Source organism: Gadus chalcogrammus, chromosome 16 (assembly GCF_026213295.1).
Source record: "Gadus chalcogrammus isolate NIFS_2021 chromosome 16, NIFS_Gcha_1.0, whole genome shotgun sequence".
Lineage (NCBI taxonomy): Eukaryota > Metazoa > Chordata > Actinopteri > Gadiformes > Gadidae > Gadus > Gadus chalcogrammus.
This window is the reverse complement of record NC_079427.1, coordinates 15567450-15585100: the sequence shown is the minus strand read 5'-3', so window position 1 is coordinate 15585100 and position 17651 is coordinate 15567450. Positions and strand designations below refer to the sequence as shown.

General features: G+C 47.9%; 1 protein-coding gene across 1 annotated transcript; it reads left to right on the top strand.

Moving 5' to 3' along the window:
- Positions 1 to 287: 287 nt before the first annotated feature.
- Positions 288 to 17624, top strand: prpf8 (pre-mRNA processing factor 8). The gene is made up of 42 exons (XM_056610481.1): positions 288 to 562; positions 1266 to 1385; positions 1513 to 1681; positions 1800 to 1964; positions 2634 to 2852; positions 2988 to 3200; positions 3324 to 3449; positions 3539 to 3644; positions 3953 to 4143; positions 4587 to 4706; positions 4797 to 4986; positions 5302 to 5421; positions 5838 to 5972; positions 6085 to 6214; positions 6532 to 6728; positions 6936 to 7142; positions 7412 to 7575; positions 7723 to 7849; positions 7965 to 8157; positions 8523 to 8710; positions 8999 to 9237; positions 9520 to 9666; positions 9793 to 10003; positions 10141 to 10257; positions 10396 to 10643; positions 11033 to 11212; positions 11498 to 11633; positions 11757 to 11926; positions 12035 to 12164; positions 12279 to 12586; positions 12726 to 12917; positions 13181 to 13418; positions 13576 to 13704; positions 13814 to 13927; positions 14073 to 14246; positions 14420 to 14613; positions 15148 to 15387; positions 15530 to 15671; positions 15790 to 15930; positions 16031 to 16170; positions 16361 to 16563; positions 17019 to 17624. The coding sequence occupies exons 2-42, from the start codon at positions 1277 to 1279 to the stop codon at positions 17171 to 17173; spliced, it is 7017 nt and encodes a 2338-aa protein (XP_056466456.1). The 5' UTR covers positions 288 to 562; positions 1266 to 1276; the 3' UTR covers positions 17174 to 17624.
- Positions 17625 to 17651: the final 27 nt, after the last annotated feature.

Genomic DNA, 17651 nt, shown 5'->3' with positions numbered 1-17651 from the left:
GGAAATAAAAAATATATATATTTAAATGCAGATAATTTAATATGTTATCCAGTTCGTTTTTTTCTTACAGAACTTTTTCTTACATTTTATTTAATTAACTAATATTAATTAAATAAAATGTAAGAAAATAATATATTTGTTGCAGATGAAGTGATCTTGTATTGGACTGTAATAATGGATATTATTCTAGAAAATAATGAAGAGGACTTTTTAGTTTTTTATACTATTGATTGGGAAAATCGTGCACCTTTACGCAGCGTATGAACTTTGAACCCTTGTTTCCGGGTTATTCATCCGGGTATTTGAGCTGTGGCGCTCGTCCCGCGTAGTCGTATCTTTCTACGTAACCTAGTCAGTCTGAGCAGCACGTTATGTTAGGAACGGCGTAGTACTATTACGTGAATACCAGTTGCGTCTCTTAACGTCCATCGTGTGGCGGTGTCGTTCACCGTGCGTGCTGCCTCAAGGAAACACAACCAGCGGAGAAGTCTACTCAGTTATACAAAAGAAATGTGGTAGTGTGGAAGATCCAGACTTTGAGGATCAACATTTGACTGTGAAGGTAAAGTTAGTGTGGAGTGATTCAAATATTTGAATAGAAAGTTTTATTATTCACGTGTATTGTTCGGCTGAATTGCTTCGCTACGTTAGCATGGAGCTAGGTAGTTTTTTTTTTACGATAGTCTGCAACCTAAAGTTAGAACGTCTAAATCCATTTGTTGGCTACGATGGTGGGATTTGAACAACGCATCGAATTTAATATTGATCAGCCACGCTAAGCATGTATTGATGAAATTGATGAGCCTTCCGGTCAGTTTGTTTCTATTATTCTTTCACTGAATGGGTCGCTAGCTTACTAGCTAACTCACCAGTTTCCTAGCTTAGCTTCAGGAATCCATTATTGTGCGCGTGTTGACGGGAGGCCATCGGTGGAGGAAACCTTGTTAAAACCCTACATTAACCGTAACCTGGTAGAAACCCTAAACCAACCCCGTTAATCATAGACGCACACTTTCAAAATCGAACCCTAAAGATGATCCGCATTTCATGATCTTATGTTAGTGGTCATTTATGCATTGTTTAACACCGTGTACTAACTTAACTGGAGTTGTATGTACTAACACTGGTATGTTATTGAGGTTTAGTTATTGTATAAGGCAGTATATGCTGTTATCGTGTTGTATGTATTACGACTGCTTTGTTAATGGTGTTTATTTTTTAGTATACTATATTTGAACTAGCTGTGCTTTGATTTGATCTTCTAGTTGTAAGGGGCATGGCAGCGTCTTTCGCTTACAGAGGGGTCCCTGGAGGCATGCCTCCAGGCGTCCCCCCTCCAGCCTCCATCCCCGACTTCATGTCTGAGGAAAAACTTCAAGAAAAAGGTCTGTACACATTTAACCATCCTCAGTTTGCATTCATATACCCGGTGCTATTTGCTGTGGAGACGGCATAAATGTTTTCATATGTGACCCATGTTTTGATTTTTCGTGCACCAAAACAATTCCACAGCGAGAAAATGGCAGCAGTTGCAGGCCAAGCGGTACTCAGAGAAAAGGAAGTTTGGATTTGTGGATGCCCAGAAGGAGGACATGCCACCCGAGCATGTCCGCAAAATCATCAGGGACCATGGTGATATGACCAACAGGAAGTTCCGCCACGACAAGAGGGTCTACCTTGGGTATGAACATTTACCTGAACCAGATGCAGTTTTCAATAAACAAACAAAATGTATATTTTCCGAGGGAATTTCCTAGCTGGGATGAATGAACAATCTGTCTTGCATTTGTGCTCTGCAGGGCGTTGAAGTATATGCCCCATGCCGTGCTGAAGCTGCTGGAGAACATGCCCATGCCCTGGGAACAGATCCGAGATGTGCCAGTGCTTTACCACATCACTGGAGCCATCTCCTTCGTCAATGAGATCCCCTGGGTGATTGAGCCGGTCTACATCGCACAATGGGGGTAAGAGCCGTTTAAATGTCCCTCAATCCTACTGTTAATGTTTATAGTGAAGTATACATTATATATTCGCGGGTACAAGCGGCCGAGATGAGTTTTCTCAGAAGGGAATGGCTGACGACACCTAATGGATGAGAAAGTTGTTGTTGAATGCTCGGATATCACACAAAAATGGACCCCTCATACAAAGGCGCACTTGCATTGGTCTGCTTGCCTGTGCGTAAGAACTTGAGGAAAATTAAAATGAATGGTTAGTTTATTAAATCGCCGGCTACATTCCGGTTGGTTACCTAAACATTCAGACATGCGCTCAAAGTAGCATTACGTCAACATTCAGACGCGACCACCTGAGGTGGTTCGGGCATCTGGTAAGGATGCCCACTGGGCGCCTTCCTTGGGAGGTGTTTCAGGCACGTCCAGTGGGGAGGAGACCTCGGGGAAGACCCAGGACTAGGTGGAGAGATTATATCTCAACACTGGCCTGGGAACGCCTCGGGACCCCCCCGTCAGAGTTGGTCAATGTGGCCCGGGAAAGGGAAGTCTGGGGCCCCCCGCTTGAGCTGCTCCCCCCGCGACCCGACCCGGATAAGCGGACGAAAATGAGATGAGATGAGAGATGAGACATTATATATTTGCATTGTTTCCTAATGCTAATTTCTCCCCGCCCTGCAGAGCCATGTGGATCATGATGCGTCGTGAGAAGCGTGACCGTCGGCACTTCAAGCGCATGCGTTTCCCGCCGTTTGATGACGAGGAGCCGCCGCTGGACTACGCAGACAACATCCTGGATGTGGAGCCGCTGGAGGCCATCCAGATGGAGCTGGACCTGGAAGAGGACTCCTCCGTCGCTGAATGGTTCTACGAGCACCAGCCCCTCAAGGACGCCACAAAGTGAGGCTCGCTTCACCCTCTCATCATCACATTTCTCAGTTTGCTTGGAAATGGAGGGTTAATCTTACTTCTTTTTTTTCTTGTACATCAAGTTGACACTGGTTTAATCGTAGCAATGCTTCACTTTGTCTTCAGGTTTGTGAACGGCACCACCTACCGTCGCTGGCAGTTCACGCTCCCTATGATGTCCACCCTCTACCGCCTGGCTAACCAGCTGCTCACAGACCTGGTGGATTACAACTACTTCTATCTGTTTGACCTCAAGGCCTTCTTCACTTCCAAGGCTCTCAACATGGCCATCCCCGGAGGGCCCAAGTTTGAGCCGCTGGTCAGGGACATTAACCTCCAGTAAGTAAATAGGGCTACCAATAGACTTTAACAAATTATTTTTCATGTAGTAAAACACGTTGTATAATTTTGGTTTATGCACAAAAAGGTCTAAAGTTTTGTTCCTTCTTGTGCCGCTAACAGGGATGAGGACTGGAATGAGTTCAATGACATCAACAAGATCATCATCAGACAGCCAATCAGGACAGAGTACAAAATCGCCTTCCCCTACCTGTACAACAACCTCCCACATCATGTCCACCTCACCTGGTAGGAAAAAGAACATTCACTTCCAAATTAGCTATGGATGAAACAACATTGACTACCAGAATAACCAGAATTGTTGGATCTTCTCTCAGGTACCACACTCCAAATGTGGTGTTCATCAAGACAGAGGACCCTGATCTGCCAGCCTTCTACTTTGATCCCCTGATCAACCCCATCTCCCACAGGCACTCTGTCAAGGTAGGCCCTCCTGCGTTGCTGAAGTGAAAAGTTGTTGTTGGTGAATACCCGGATATCATACCAAAATAAACCCCTCTTACAAAGGCGCACTTGCATTGGTCTGCTTGCCTGTGCGTAAGAACTTGAGGAAAATTAAAATGAATGGTTATTTTATTCAATCACCGGCTACATTCCGGTTGGTTACCTAAACATTCAGACATGAGCTCAAAGTAGCGTTACGTCAACATTCAGACGCGAGTTTAATGATCTGTGTGTGACGTTTTCTAATGGGGTTTTCCTTCATGGCATCCTGTTCATGTCCTCTCCAGAGTCAAGAGCCTCTGCCTGATGACGATGAGGAGTTTGAGCTGCCCGAGTACGTGGAGCCCTTCCTCAAGGACACTCCTCTCTACACGGACCACACCGCCAACGGCATCGCTCTGCTCTGGGCGCCACGCCCCTTCAACCTGCGCTCTGGGCGGACCAGGCGAGCAATTGACATCCCTCTCATCAAGAACTGGTGAGAAGACGACACCTAATGGATGAGAAAGTTGTTGTTGAATGCTCGGATATCATACAAAAATGTACCCCTCTTACAAAGGCGCACTTGCATTGGTCTGCTTGCCTGTGCGTAAGAACTTGAGGAAAATTAAAATGAATGGTTAGTTTATTAAATCGCCGGCTACATTCCGGTTGGTTACCTAAACATTCAGACATGCGCTCAAAGTAGCGTTACGTCAACATTCAGACGCGAGTTTAATTATCTGTTTGATGTTTATAATGGGGATTTGCAAGTCTCCTGGCTCTCTTTGGCATCCTGTCATGTCCTCCCAGGAGTCAAGACCCTCGCCTGGTCCGCCCATGTGGGATGTCCTCAAAGAGCAATGTCCAGACACCCATGTGATCCACATATTGACATGGAATATGTATGTGGTTTGAAGTTGTCTTTTTGTCCCCTTGCAGGTATCGTGAGCACTGCCCTGCCGGCCAGCCTGTGAAAGTGCGCGTGTCCTACCAGAAACTGCTGAAGTACTACGTGCTCAACGCTCTCAAACAGAGGCCACCAAAGGCCCAGAAGAAGAGGTGAGCCTCTGAACACCCTGTAGATGTTCTACATCCGTGTTGGCAACACGTCTCTAACCAGCGTGTTTGCTGGGTGTTCTTTCCCCCCAGGTACCTGTTCCGTTCCTTCAAGGCCACCAAGTTCTTCCAGTCCACCAAGCTGGATTGGGTGGAGGTGGGGTTGCAGGTCTGCAGACAGGGCTACAACATGCTCAATCTGCTGATCCATCGTAAGAACCTCAACTACCTGCATCTGGACTACAACTTCAACCTCAAGCCTGTCAAGACGCTCACCACAAAGGTTTGACCAGTCTCTTCAACTCTTTGGGACATCACTTCAAAATGTACCCCTCTTACAAAGGCGCACTTGCATTGTTCTGCTTGCCTGTGCGTAAGAAATAGAGGAAAATTAACATGAATGGTTAGTTTATTCAATCGCCGGCTACATTCCGGTTGGTTACCTAAACATTCAGACATGCGCTCAAAGTAACATTAAGTCTGTTCTAGTAAGGCTACGGTTTTTGCCCGACCTACACTAATTCTGTATTGGGAAAAAAACATGGGTTCTGCTCCAACTGGGCGATATCACATTTGGTTCTGTCTTCTCTTCCTACAGGAGCGTAAGAAGTCCAGGTTCGGTAACGCTTTCCATCTGTGCAGAGAGGTGCTGCGTCTCAGCAAACTGGTTGTTGACAGCCATGTTCAGTACAGACTGGGAAACGTTGACGCATTCCAGGTCAGTAACACGCGGACTATTACATGATGGAATCCCCCAGCAGCTGATAAATTAAAACAAAAAGGGAACTGTGGAAATTTATGTATCTGTAAATTGACGGTGCGACACGCCGGTCAATTTACAGAGGCCCACTTTGCTGGCCTGTGCCAGTGCGCAAAATGTTTATTTTGTTTAATCCTTGGTGAGATTCCTATTGTTTGCCTAAACATGAGCAAGTTCCCTTCAATTCATTCTGGAAGCATCAATTGTGGTTTTCCAGAGTTCCTATTCTAATTACCCGATTTATTATCCATTAGGGTCCACCCAGTGGTCTCTTGAATGTATGCGTAATTCGAACATCCGTGCATTGTAAGGCTGTGTTGATGGGATTTGCCTGTCCTAAGGTTGTCTAACAGCAGTGCTATGTTGCTCTCTAGCTGTCCGACGGGATCCAGTACATCTTTGCCCACGTGGGCCAGCTGACGGGCATGTACCGTTACAAGTACAAGCTGATGAGACAGATCCGCATGTGCAAGGACCTCAAGCACCTCATCTACTACCGCTTCAACACCGTAAGCCCTCCCATTAAACGATGATGCTTTTTCCACCTCCACAAGACGCTAAAGAGCAAGTTCAAGCTTTGTATGGTCACTGAAGGACTCAATGTTCCCCCCCTTCTCCCAGGGACCAGTGGGTAAAGGTCCAGGCTGTGGCTTCTGGGCTCCTGGCTGGAGAGTGTGGCTCTTCTTCATGAGGGGCATCACCCCTCTGCTGGAGAGGTGGCTGGGCAACCTGCTGGCCAGGCAGTTTGAAGGTATGCAAACGTGCTTGTAATTGACACCCATATATGGCTAATGTACTGTTATAACCGTAGGGAATAATGCCATGATGGTAAAAAAATTCAACAAAAAATTAAATGTATAACAATATAATTGACTGATGGCAAGCTAGGCTATATATGATTGCATATCAGTATTGTGTTGGATTTTAGTAATTGTTTTATAAAATATATTGTTTCATGCCATTTCTACAATTTAATGATATTATTGAACAAGGGTCAAACCAAACTTTACCGTGAAAGTCTACAAATCCTTTGTCATAACAAGCCATTTCCCCCACCCTCTCTCCCAGGGCGTCACTCCAAGGGCGTGGCCAAGACGGTGACCAAGCAGCGTGTGGAGTCCCACTTTGACCTGGAGCTGCGTGCCGCCGTCATGCACGACATCCTGGACATGATGCCCGAGGGCATCAAGCAGAACAAGGCCAGGACCATCCTGCAGCACCTCAGCGAGTCCTGGAGGTGCTGGAAGGCCAACATCCCCTGGAAGGTGGGTCCTTGTCAGAGGAAGTGTAGCCTGGGATCGTTTTAAGTTTCGATATTGTATATAATATTGTGTGTTTGTATTAATTTGAGATGGTATCAATAATAACTTTTATCCCACTTGTATATTTATAAAAGCCATACAGGGCCTTTCCTCAAAGGGTTCCTCCACCTGAATATTACTAACTAATGTGTTCCTCTTACCCGCTCCAAGGTGCCCGGCCTGCCCACCCCCATCGAGAACATGATCCTCCGCTACGTCAAAGCCAAGGCTGACTGGTGGACCAACACGGCCCACTACAACAGGGAGCGCATCCGCCGCGGTGCCACTGTGGACAAGACGGTGTGCAAGAAGAACCTGGGCAGGCTGACCCGGCTCTACCTCAAGGCGGAGCAGGAGAGGCAGCACAACTACCTGAAGGTAAGGCCACTTTATGTTGTTAAAGTTGAATTGCAAACTAGTTTCCTTTTGGATTTCTGACCTTTCTAGGATAACGGATCAGTTTTTGTGGTTATATTTTGACAAATGGATCCTATTTGTCTAGTAATGCCTTCATTTTTGTTAATCTCACAGCTGCTTTGCTGTGGCTAATGTGTATCGGGTTGTGTTGGGCTCAGATCAGTGGTCAACAGTAGTGTGAACCAGATCTTCCTAGTTAGGCCCACGGTAACCATGTGCTCGGTCCTCAGGATGGCCCCTACATCACAGCAGAGGAGGCCGTGGCCATCTACACCACCACGGTGCATTGGCTGGAGAGCAGGCGCTTCTCCCCCATCCCCTTCCCCCCGCTGTCCTACAAACACGACACCAAGCTGCTCATCCTGGCCCTGGAGCGGCTCAAGGAGGCCTACAGGTAAAGCCCAGAATCGGATCATTTCAGTCACTTCTTCCTTGAGGTCGTCATTGTTATAGTCATAATATGACTATAAATCCTCTTTACAAAGTGGGTCTGTGAGCAGGAATACAAAGTTCAGATGTTTGTGTTTTTTGTTTTGCGCAGTGTCAAGTCTCGTCTGAACCAGTCCCAGAGGGAGGAGCTGGGTCTCATCGAGCAGGCCTACGACAACCCCCACGAAGCCCTGTCCAGGATCAAACGTCACCTGCTCACCCAGCGAGCCTTCAAGGAGGTGAGAGTCGTGAACATTGTCCGAGTCAAAACAGCTGCACGGCTTGAAGGGAACCATACTACGGAAGAACCCATTACACTCGTCTCATTCAGCTGCCTGCCCCCCTCTCTCCCAGGTTGGCATCGAGTTCATGGACCTGTACAGCCACCTGGTGCCGGTGTACGACGTGGAGCCCCTGGAGAAGATCACAGACGCCTACCTGGACCAGTACCTCTGGTACGAGGCGGACAAGAGGCGGCTGTTCCCGCCGTGGATCAAGCCGGCCGACACCGAGCCCCCACCGCTGCTGGTGTACAAGTGGTGCCAAGGTAAGGCCCAAGTGGTTTGATTGTCAAAGAGTAAATCACTGTTATTCTTGATGAATGCTTATGTCAAAGCATTGATCTTCCATCTGGAAAAAAACACAAGGCATGTTATTTAAATGCATAGAAATGCATGAAATATTTTTCCTGTTTATGAACTTAGTGCTTCAACATCAATTCGTACTTCTGACCAAAAAGCACCTCATGCTAAAAGGCACTGCTGTGTTGGTCTATCGTCAATAGGTTATGCTACCAGCTTATCGATCTCTAGCCTAGTTGTGTCAAACATATTTTTCAGTTCAATGAATCAAAACGAGTGATTGGTAGAGATGTGCAGCAGGGTTTCAGTGGGTTTGTCTGCCCCCTTCCAGGTATCAACAACCTGCAGGACGTGTGGGAGATGACGGAGGGCGAGTGTAACGTCATGCTGGAGTCTCGCTACGAGAAGATGTACGAGAAGATCGATCTGACGCTGCTCAACAGGCTGCTGCGTCTCATCGTGGACCACAACATTGCTGACTACATGACAGCCAAGAACAACGTGGTCATCAACTACAAGGTAAGGGGGTCTTCAAGCTGTAGGTTTAACTACACGCTAATGCATTCAATGGACAATCAGAAGTCTCCCGTTTCATAAAACTCGGATCAGTGCATGCTTTCAAGAGCTTTGTTTAGTCTCTTGATGCAAGTGTTATTCTAGACTGTAGTAGCTGCTTGCATTGCCAGGTGCACCTATTTTGAGGTCTGATATTGGGGGCGTCCCTTACTACCAGTTAATGGCAACTACATGAGTGCTGATAATTTCCAGCTTGTGTTAATATATTTTTTATTTTTTGTTCTCCTCCAGGACATGAATCACACCAACTCGTACGGCATCATCCGAGGGCTGCAGTTTGCCTCGTTCATCGTGCAGTACTACGGCCTGGTCATGGACCTCCTGGTGCTGGGTCTGCACCGGGCCAGCGAGATGGCCGGCCCGCCCCAGATGCCCAACGACTTCCTCAGCTTCCAGGACACGGCCACCGAGAGCGCCCACCCCATCCGCCTCTACTGCCGCTACATCGACCGCATACACATCTTCTTCAGGTGAGACGACAGCCTCCGCTCCCTGTGTGGTCTCATTTTACAGTCCTCTTTGTAAACTAGTCTTGTCCTCCATTGCATTGTGAGTAGATGAATTAATGAAGCCCCTGACCTTAGCTTTATATGCAATTAAACTTGCCATGCACATTTATTTATTTATTCAGATCTGAGATATTTAACTTAACGTTCTGTACTTGAGGGGCGGTCAGCGCAGGACTGGGTTGAAAACGGGTGCACGCCGTGTGCCGATGCGGTTTGGATTTGACCACCACTTTGTGTGTGCAGGTTTACCGCGGACGAGGCCAGAGATCTGATCCAGAGGTACCTGACGGAGCATCCGGACCCCAACAACGAAAACATTGTGGGCTACAACAACAAGAAGTGCTGGCCCCGCGACGCTCGCATGAGGCTGATGAAGCACGACGTCAACCTGTGAGTCCCCTCCCTCGCCGCGGTGTCTTTCTGAAGACGTTGTCCTCGGGGTCAACTCGTCAAGAGAATGAGTGGCATAGTTTGGATAGTTTTATAATCTTTTCTTCCCATCTCCTCCCCTCCCAGGGGCCGCGCTGTGTTCTGGGACATCAAGAACCGCCTGCCCCGCTCGGTCACCACGGTGCAGTGGGAGAACAGCTTTGTGTCAGTGTACAGCAAGGACAACCCCAACCTGCTCTTCAACATGTGTGGCTTCGAGTGCCGCATCCTGCCCAAGTGCCGCACCAGCTACGAGGAGTTCACACACAAAGACGGAGTCTGGAATCTGCAGAATGAGGTTGGTAGTTAAAAAGGCCCCACAAATCCATCCTGATGACTGTTTGGGACAAATGTGCATGGTGCTGCCAGACAATTTGTCCTCCTGGCACACGCTTTCTTTTGAGTCCTCATCAACGTGTCAATCCCTGTGTGCAGGTGACCAAAGAGAGAACAGCACAGTGTTTCCTGCGTGTGGACGATGAGTCCATGCAGCGCTTCCACAACAGAGTCCGCCAGATCCTCATGGCCTCTGGGTCCACCACATTCACCAAGGTGAGCACCACTTAAACCAGGGACCTCTTCTAGATCTTCACTGCACAGCTGCTGTTTCCCATTGAAAGGATTGCTTTGAGTTTGAAATAGGATCATGGTGACTTACAAAGCCATAACCACCTTACTATCCCTCCCCAGATTGTGAACAAGTGGAACACGGCTCTGATCGGTCTGATGACGTACTTCCGCGAGGCGGTGGTCAACACCCAGGAGCTTCTGGACCTGCTGGTCAAGTGCGAAAACAAGATTCAGACGCGTATCAAGATTGGCCTCAACTCCAAGATGCCCAGTCGTTTCCCCCCTGTGGTCTTCTACACCCCCAAAGAGCTGGGCGGCCTGGGCATGTTGTCCATGGGCCACGTGCTCATCCCTCAGTCAGATCTGCGGTAAGCTGAGACCTAGATCTATAGGTGGACTGAATATAAAGATTGATTACATTGGTCGGTCCTTCCATAGGCAATTGATGAAGATTCTGAAATATTCTACTGGTTTCATGCATTTAAATCGGATCTCATAGTTAAACGTGTATCTAACTGAATCTAGAACCGCACACTCTTAAAACCTAGCACTGGTCCCTGGGTGTTTGGGTGTCAGAAGTGTGCCACAGTAAGCAGGCTAGGTTTCGCTGACAACCAGGAGGGCTGCTGCCGAGTGACTGGTCGTTTGATAGTGACCTGAGCCACACCTAATAAGTGACTTGTTAAACCATCTATTTGTGTCTGCGTGAAATGCAGCTCCATTCTTAACGTGTTCCTTGCCGTCCCTTCCCCACTAGGTGGTCCAAGCAGACGGACGTGGGCATCACTCACTTCCGTTCTGGAATGAGCCACGAGGAAGACCAACTGATCCCTAACTTGTACCGCTACATCCAGCCCTGGGAGAGCGAGTTCATCGACTCCCAGAGAGTGTGGGCAGAGTACGCCCTCAAGAGACAGGAGGCCATCGCCCAGAACAGGTACGCCCGATGACAAGCGGCTTCCTATTCTGACCCTGAATTCAAATGTGACCTTTTTGTAAGCTTTATTGACTTCTTTATTAACACTGAAGGGTTGTGTTTGGTTATAGTCAATACAGTATTTACTGTTATTTAATATATCTTTGTTGAAACAATTGTTTATTGCTTGCATACATGCAGTACGGTTCATTGTTTTCAATCATTAAACCGTTTGAGCATTTCAAGCATCTAATTGAGAAGGCGGATTCTATGAAGGCTAATAGTTCTTCATCTCCTGTGTCTCAGGCGTCTGACCCTGGAGGACTTGGAGGACTCCTGGGACAGGGGCATCCCCCGCATCAACACTCTGTTCCAGAAGGACAGACACACGCTGGCCTACGACAAGGGCTGGAGGGTCAGGACCGACTTCAAACAGTATCAGGTAAGATGCACACCATGCGCATGAAGTTTGCCATTTTTAAATACTGTTCCTTGAATTGAAGTAGACAATATACCTATTTTTGGTTCCCTTAACTTACTCTAAAACTGGTTTGTGTGCGTGCAGGTGCTGAAGCAGAACCCCTTCTGGTGGACCCATCAGAGGCACGACGGCAAGCTGTGGAATTTGAACAACTACCGTACCGACATGATCCAGGCTCTGGGCGGCGTGGAGGGCATCCTGGAGCACACCCTGTTCAAAGGCACCTACTTCCCCACCTGGGAGGGTCTCTTCTGGTGAGAACGGGCTCAAGCCAACAAATGCACCTGGTTCTAGTAATGAACAGTACACTAGTCAGTGCCCGTGAGCATCTGGTTGTAACGGCGCCTCTTGTTGGGTTTCAGGGAGAAGGCCAGTGGTTTTGAGGAGTCCATGAAATGGAAGAAGCTGACCAACGCCCAGAGATCTGGTCTCAACCAGATCCCCAACCGTCGCTTCACACTCTGGTGGTCGCCCACCATCAACAGAGCCAACGTAAGGATAAATAGTGTTGGAACTGTCTTGTGTGATGAGCCTCTACGGAGGCAGGTAATAGGATGAAGCATTGCTCCGACCGTTGAACCGTCTCCTTATGTTCCTCTCCCCCAGGTCTACGTGGGCTTCCAGGTGCAGCTTGACCTGACGGGCATCTTCATGCATGGCAAGATCCCCACGCTGAAGATCTCCCTCATTCAGATCTTCAGGGCTCACTTGTGGCAGAAGATCCACGAGAGCGTGGTCATGGATCTCTGCCAGGTGTTTGACCAGGAGCTGGACGCTCTGGAGATTGAGACGGTGCAGAAGGAAACCATCCATCCCAGGAAGTCCTACAAGATGAACTCCTCCTGTGCAGACATCCTCCTCTTCGCCTCCTACAAGTGGAACGTCTCCAGGCCCTCACTGCTCGCCGACTCAAAGTACGACTTCATCGTGATCAACATCATCATGCTTTTTATAAAAGAGGCTTGGATGGAAGCCTAGGCTTGGATAATGGTCAAAGGGAATATACAGTCCTACTAAATTTCATTGCATTAATGTCCATTTTTCTTCCCTCAGGGACGTGATGGACAGCACCACCACTCAGAAGTACTGGATTGACATTCAGCTGCGCTGGGGAGACTACGACTCCCACGACATTGAGCGCTACGCCAGGGCCAAGTTCCTTGACTACACCACCGACAACATGAGTATCTACCCCTCCCCCACAGGGGTGCTCATCGCCCTCGACCTGGCCTACAACCTCCACAGGTTGGTGCCCTGACTAGCATGGATACATGTCAGATTCTAGAGGAAACTGTTGCTCTTGCGACTTTCACCATGGGACTTAAACTGGGTCATGTGGAATTATATAAAGCAGGACAAAGTAAATACTTATGATAATGTTGCAAATGATGCAATGGTTATGTTAGTATATTCCAAGTTGTAACACTTTAGTATGGGTTAGCTTAAAGGGACACTTTTCTCCAAACTCCACGCGTGAACCTTAACACCGTGTTTCCCCTCCTCTGCAGCGCGTACGGTAACTGGTTCCCCGGAGGCAAGCCTCTGATCCAGCAGGCCATGGCCAAGATCATGAAGGCCAACCCCGCCCTGTATGTGCTGAGGGAGCGCATCCGCAAAGGTCTGCAGCTGTACTCCTCAGAGCCCACCGAGCCCTACCTCTCCTCGCAGAACTACGGAGAGCTCTTCTCCAACCAGATCATCTGGTTCGTAGACGACACCAACGTCTACCGTGTCACCATCCACAAGGTGAGCACGTCCCGTCGGCCACCAACCATTTCAAGGGCTTCTTGAATGCTGGAGCCAAAGAGCTATTTGGAGGCTTCTTCAAGGACAGGCCATCCCAAACAGAATGTAGTGCTGCCAGTGTGTCCGTCTTCATGTAGTCTTCATGCGTCCGTTTCAGACCTTTGAGGGTAACTTGACCACAAAGCCCATCAATGGAGCCATCTTCATCTTCAACCCCAGGACTGGCCAGCTCTTCCTCAAGATCATCCACACGTCTGTGTGGGCTGGCCAGAAACGTCTTGGACAGGTACAGCCCCACTCTTTATCACCATTAGAACTCACTTTTTGATATAATAGTTGATGTATTGTTGCGGTTACTGTTTATTTAAATTGCCGTGTTTCTACTCCTCCTGTAGCTGGCTAAATGGAAGACTGCTGAGGAGGTTGCTGCCCTGATTCGATCCCTCCCTGTGGAGGAGCAGCCCAAGCAGATCATCGTGACCAGGAAGGGCATGTTGGACCCTCTTGAGGTGAGCAGCAAAGCTGCTTCACCAAGTTTTCTCAATTCAGAAAACTTGGTTAATTTCTGGTTCATCTGCTGCTTTCGATTTGAATGGGTAAAACGGATTACATAAAAAAATATCTAATGCCTTATTTTTCATCCTCCCCGTGCAGGTTCACTTGCTTGATTTCCCCAACATCGTCATCAAAGGCTCCGAGCTCCAGCTGCCCTTCCAGGCCTGTCTCAAGGTGGAGAAGTTCGGAGATCTGATCCTGAAGGCCACCGAGCCCCAGATGGTTCTGTTCAACCTCTACGACGACTGGCTGAAGACCATCTCTTCCTACACAGTCAGTACCACTCCTACGCTTTAGGCATGAATTGAATTTTAGTGTTAATATAATCTCTGAAAAATTGGTATCCCGGTTAACTACTCTGAGCCAGACTAAACAGATATGAGGATATATTGACTCGTCCACTTTGTGTAACTAGTGCGTTTCTTGTGTGTTGTGTGCGTGTGTAGGCCTTCTCTCGTCTCATCCTGATCCTGAGGGCGCTCCACGTCAACAACGACAGGGCCAAGGTGATCCTGAAACCAGACAAGACGACCATCACAGAGCCCCATCACATCTGGCCAACCCTCACGGATGAGGAATGGATCAAGGTGGAGGTGCAGCTCAAAGATCTGATCCTGGCTGACTACGGAAAGAAGAACAAGTGAGTGGTCTAATGCATGCATGCTTGTATGGATGGATAGGCATAGGTTATCCTGTTGCCGCCTCATTGCTGTATTTGTTCCCACACTTAAGGGCTCCATGGCTGATATTATGTAATGGTCTCGCGTTAATGGTCAAACTTGCCTTAACTGGGCAATTTCTCACCTTCAAGAACTTGATGAACTAGCTCTCTGTTTGAACACTTGTACAAGTGTAAACAGTAAACATGGGTGTTTAGCCGTGCGGGTTCTGCCAGTTTCAAACTGCTACTGCACAAATGGTAGACATCTCAAATGGAGAAGACCAAATGAGGAAGACATCTGATTTTTTATTATTATTTTCCTCCCTGTATTCACGCAGAAGTGATGCAGCAACATTGTATCAATTAACAATTATCTTGTCATGCCATGAGTTCTCCCATTTAAAGTGTTGATATTGTTAAACGACGTAATCCCTATGAATTCCTCATGAAATCCTCTGATGGCGTAGCTTGATCTTTGGTTTCTTTAACGCCACCCGTCCTGCTCCTCCCCAGCGTGAACGTGGCCTCCCTCACCCAGTCTGAGATCAGAGACATCATCCTGGGTATGGAGATATCCGCTCCCTCCCAGCAACGCCAGCAGATCGCTGAGATCGAGAAGCAGACCAAGGAGCAGTCCCAGCTCACCGCCACCCAGACCCGCACCGTCAACAAGCACGGCGACGAGATCATCACCTCCACCACCTCCAACTACGAGACGCAGACCTTCTCCTCCAAGACCGAATGGAGGGTCAGGTAAGCTGGCTAATGGCCATATCAAGCTTTTTATTGTATGTATATTTCTTTTTTTAATAATGGCAATAAATATATTTCGGTAGGTTTGCATTGATTGCATTTAAGCTGACAATCTTTACTTTTTCCACTTCCCAAACCTCAGGGCTATATCTGCTGCCAACCTCCATCTGAGGACAAACCACATCTACGTTTCCTCTGACGACATCAAGGAGACGGGCTACACCTACATCCTGCCCAAGAACGTCCTGAAGAAGTTCATCTGCATCTCTGACCTGCGAGCACAGGTAAACATTGCTGCCTTGTGATTGGCCCAACACAATCATAATCCCAGAATCGACTTGGCCTCTGTTGCTTTGGTTATGTTTTCTTTCCATTCACTTTTTGTATGGCGTGTCCTGACAGATCGCCGGTTACCTCTATGGCACCAGTCCCCCCGACAACCCCCAGGTGAAGGAGATCCGCTGCATCGTAATGGTGCCCCAGTGGGGAACTCACCAGACGGTCCACCTGCCCAACCAGCTCCCAGGACACGAGTACCTCAAGGTAAACACTTTCTCCTTCATCCTCTTCATCGTTTGGACCATGATGATGGCTTGTTGCACTTCAGACGGCTCCTCAACGCTCTCCTCTTTCCGCCCAACAGGAGATGGAGCCTCTTGGCTGGATCCACACGCAGCCCAACGAGTCTCCTCAGCTGTCCCCCCAGGACGTCACCACCCACGCCAAGGTCATGGCTGACAACCCTTCATGGGACGGAGAGAAAACCATCATCATCACCTGCAGGTAGGAGCTCCCCGCCATATTGAAATCAAAGTGTGACCTACCTAGTCGAAAATGGTTTACTGCCTAAGGTTGTGGAAAACCATTTGATTTCAACATGACGAAATCTGCAACTTTAAACGTGAGGATTGCTGGTGCTGCTGCCACAGGTTATGTTATGAATGCTTATGGTGTTTATCTTGTGTTCCATCAGCTTCACTCCTGGCTCGTGCACGCTGACCGCCTACAAGCTGACGCCCAGCGGATACGAGTGGGGTCGACAGAACACGGACAAGGGCAACAACCCCAAGGGTTACCTGCCGTCCCACTACGAGAGGGTCCAGATGCTGCTCTCTGACCGCTTCCTGGGCTTCTTCATGGTTCCCGGCCAGGTCTCATGGAATTACAACTTCATGGGTGAGCCAAGGAGACATTATTTAGTATTTCTCTCTGTAAAACGTTTTATCAAATATGCTTTACTGTGATCGTACAATAGTCAATGGTTGAACACAATTCAACTGTCCTAATTTTTTTTCAGTATTTTCAGTGCTGTTTATTGGATTGATTGTTTCAGTAACACCAAACGATCAATGTTATATTGATTAAACATCGACTGATCCGGCTACACAGGCAACTACTGTTCTATAAACACGAACTGTTATACTTGATCTTTTAAATGGATTCTGAGACTTTTCAGATAACCTCCATTATTCGAACCATGATGATCGGGCTTGATCATGCTATGATTTAAGCACACATGGCATACAAATAATTGCTACTGGTGGCCATGTTGTAGATCCCTTCCATGCCTGGCTTATTTAAGCTAAACGGTGATGCTGTTCCTGGTTAATCCAACCTTCCCTTGCCTGCAGGTGTCCGCCACGACCCCAACATGAAGTACGACCTGCAGCTGTCCAACCCCAAGGAGTTCTACCACGAGGTGCACAGGCCCTCTCACTTCCTCAACTTCGCCTCGCTGCAGGAGGGCGAGATCTACAACGCGGACCGCGAGGACGTGTACGGCTGAGCGAGGCGGGGGCCAGCCAGCCTGTTCTCAAAGCTCTTTGTAGATACTTCTGCAGGGTAGCGTTTAGCGCCAGTCCCTGTGCAGGTGGTGTCGTGTTTCTTCTGGCGGAGAAATGGCATACCCTGGACATTGAAAGAATCCTGTACACATTTTTTGATGTTTTCTATTCTTATTGCTAGTCCAATCCCCAACCTTTTCCTCAAACTGGCTGTCGGAAAGACGTTTAGAATTGTCTGTTATTTGTCATCTCTGCATCTGTGCATTTATTTGTAGTATTATCGTTTTAGTACTCACGTGTGAATTTAATTTGTCTTGAAATTTTGAATTGTAATTGCAAAATCATTTTTTATACAAACGACTGTACCAGACGCCATCTGACTACGTTATACTGTACGTTGTGTGACGTCGTTGTTGGGGTTAAATAAAGAAAGGATTTTACTATGTTGTGGTGTGCGTGTGTGGTATCATGCGCTTTGGT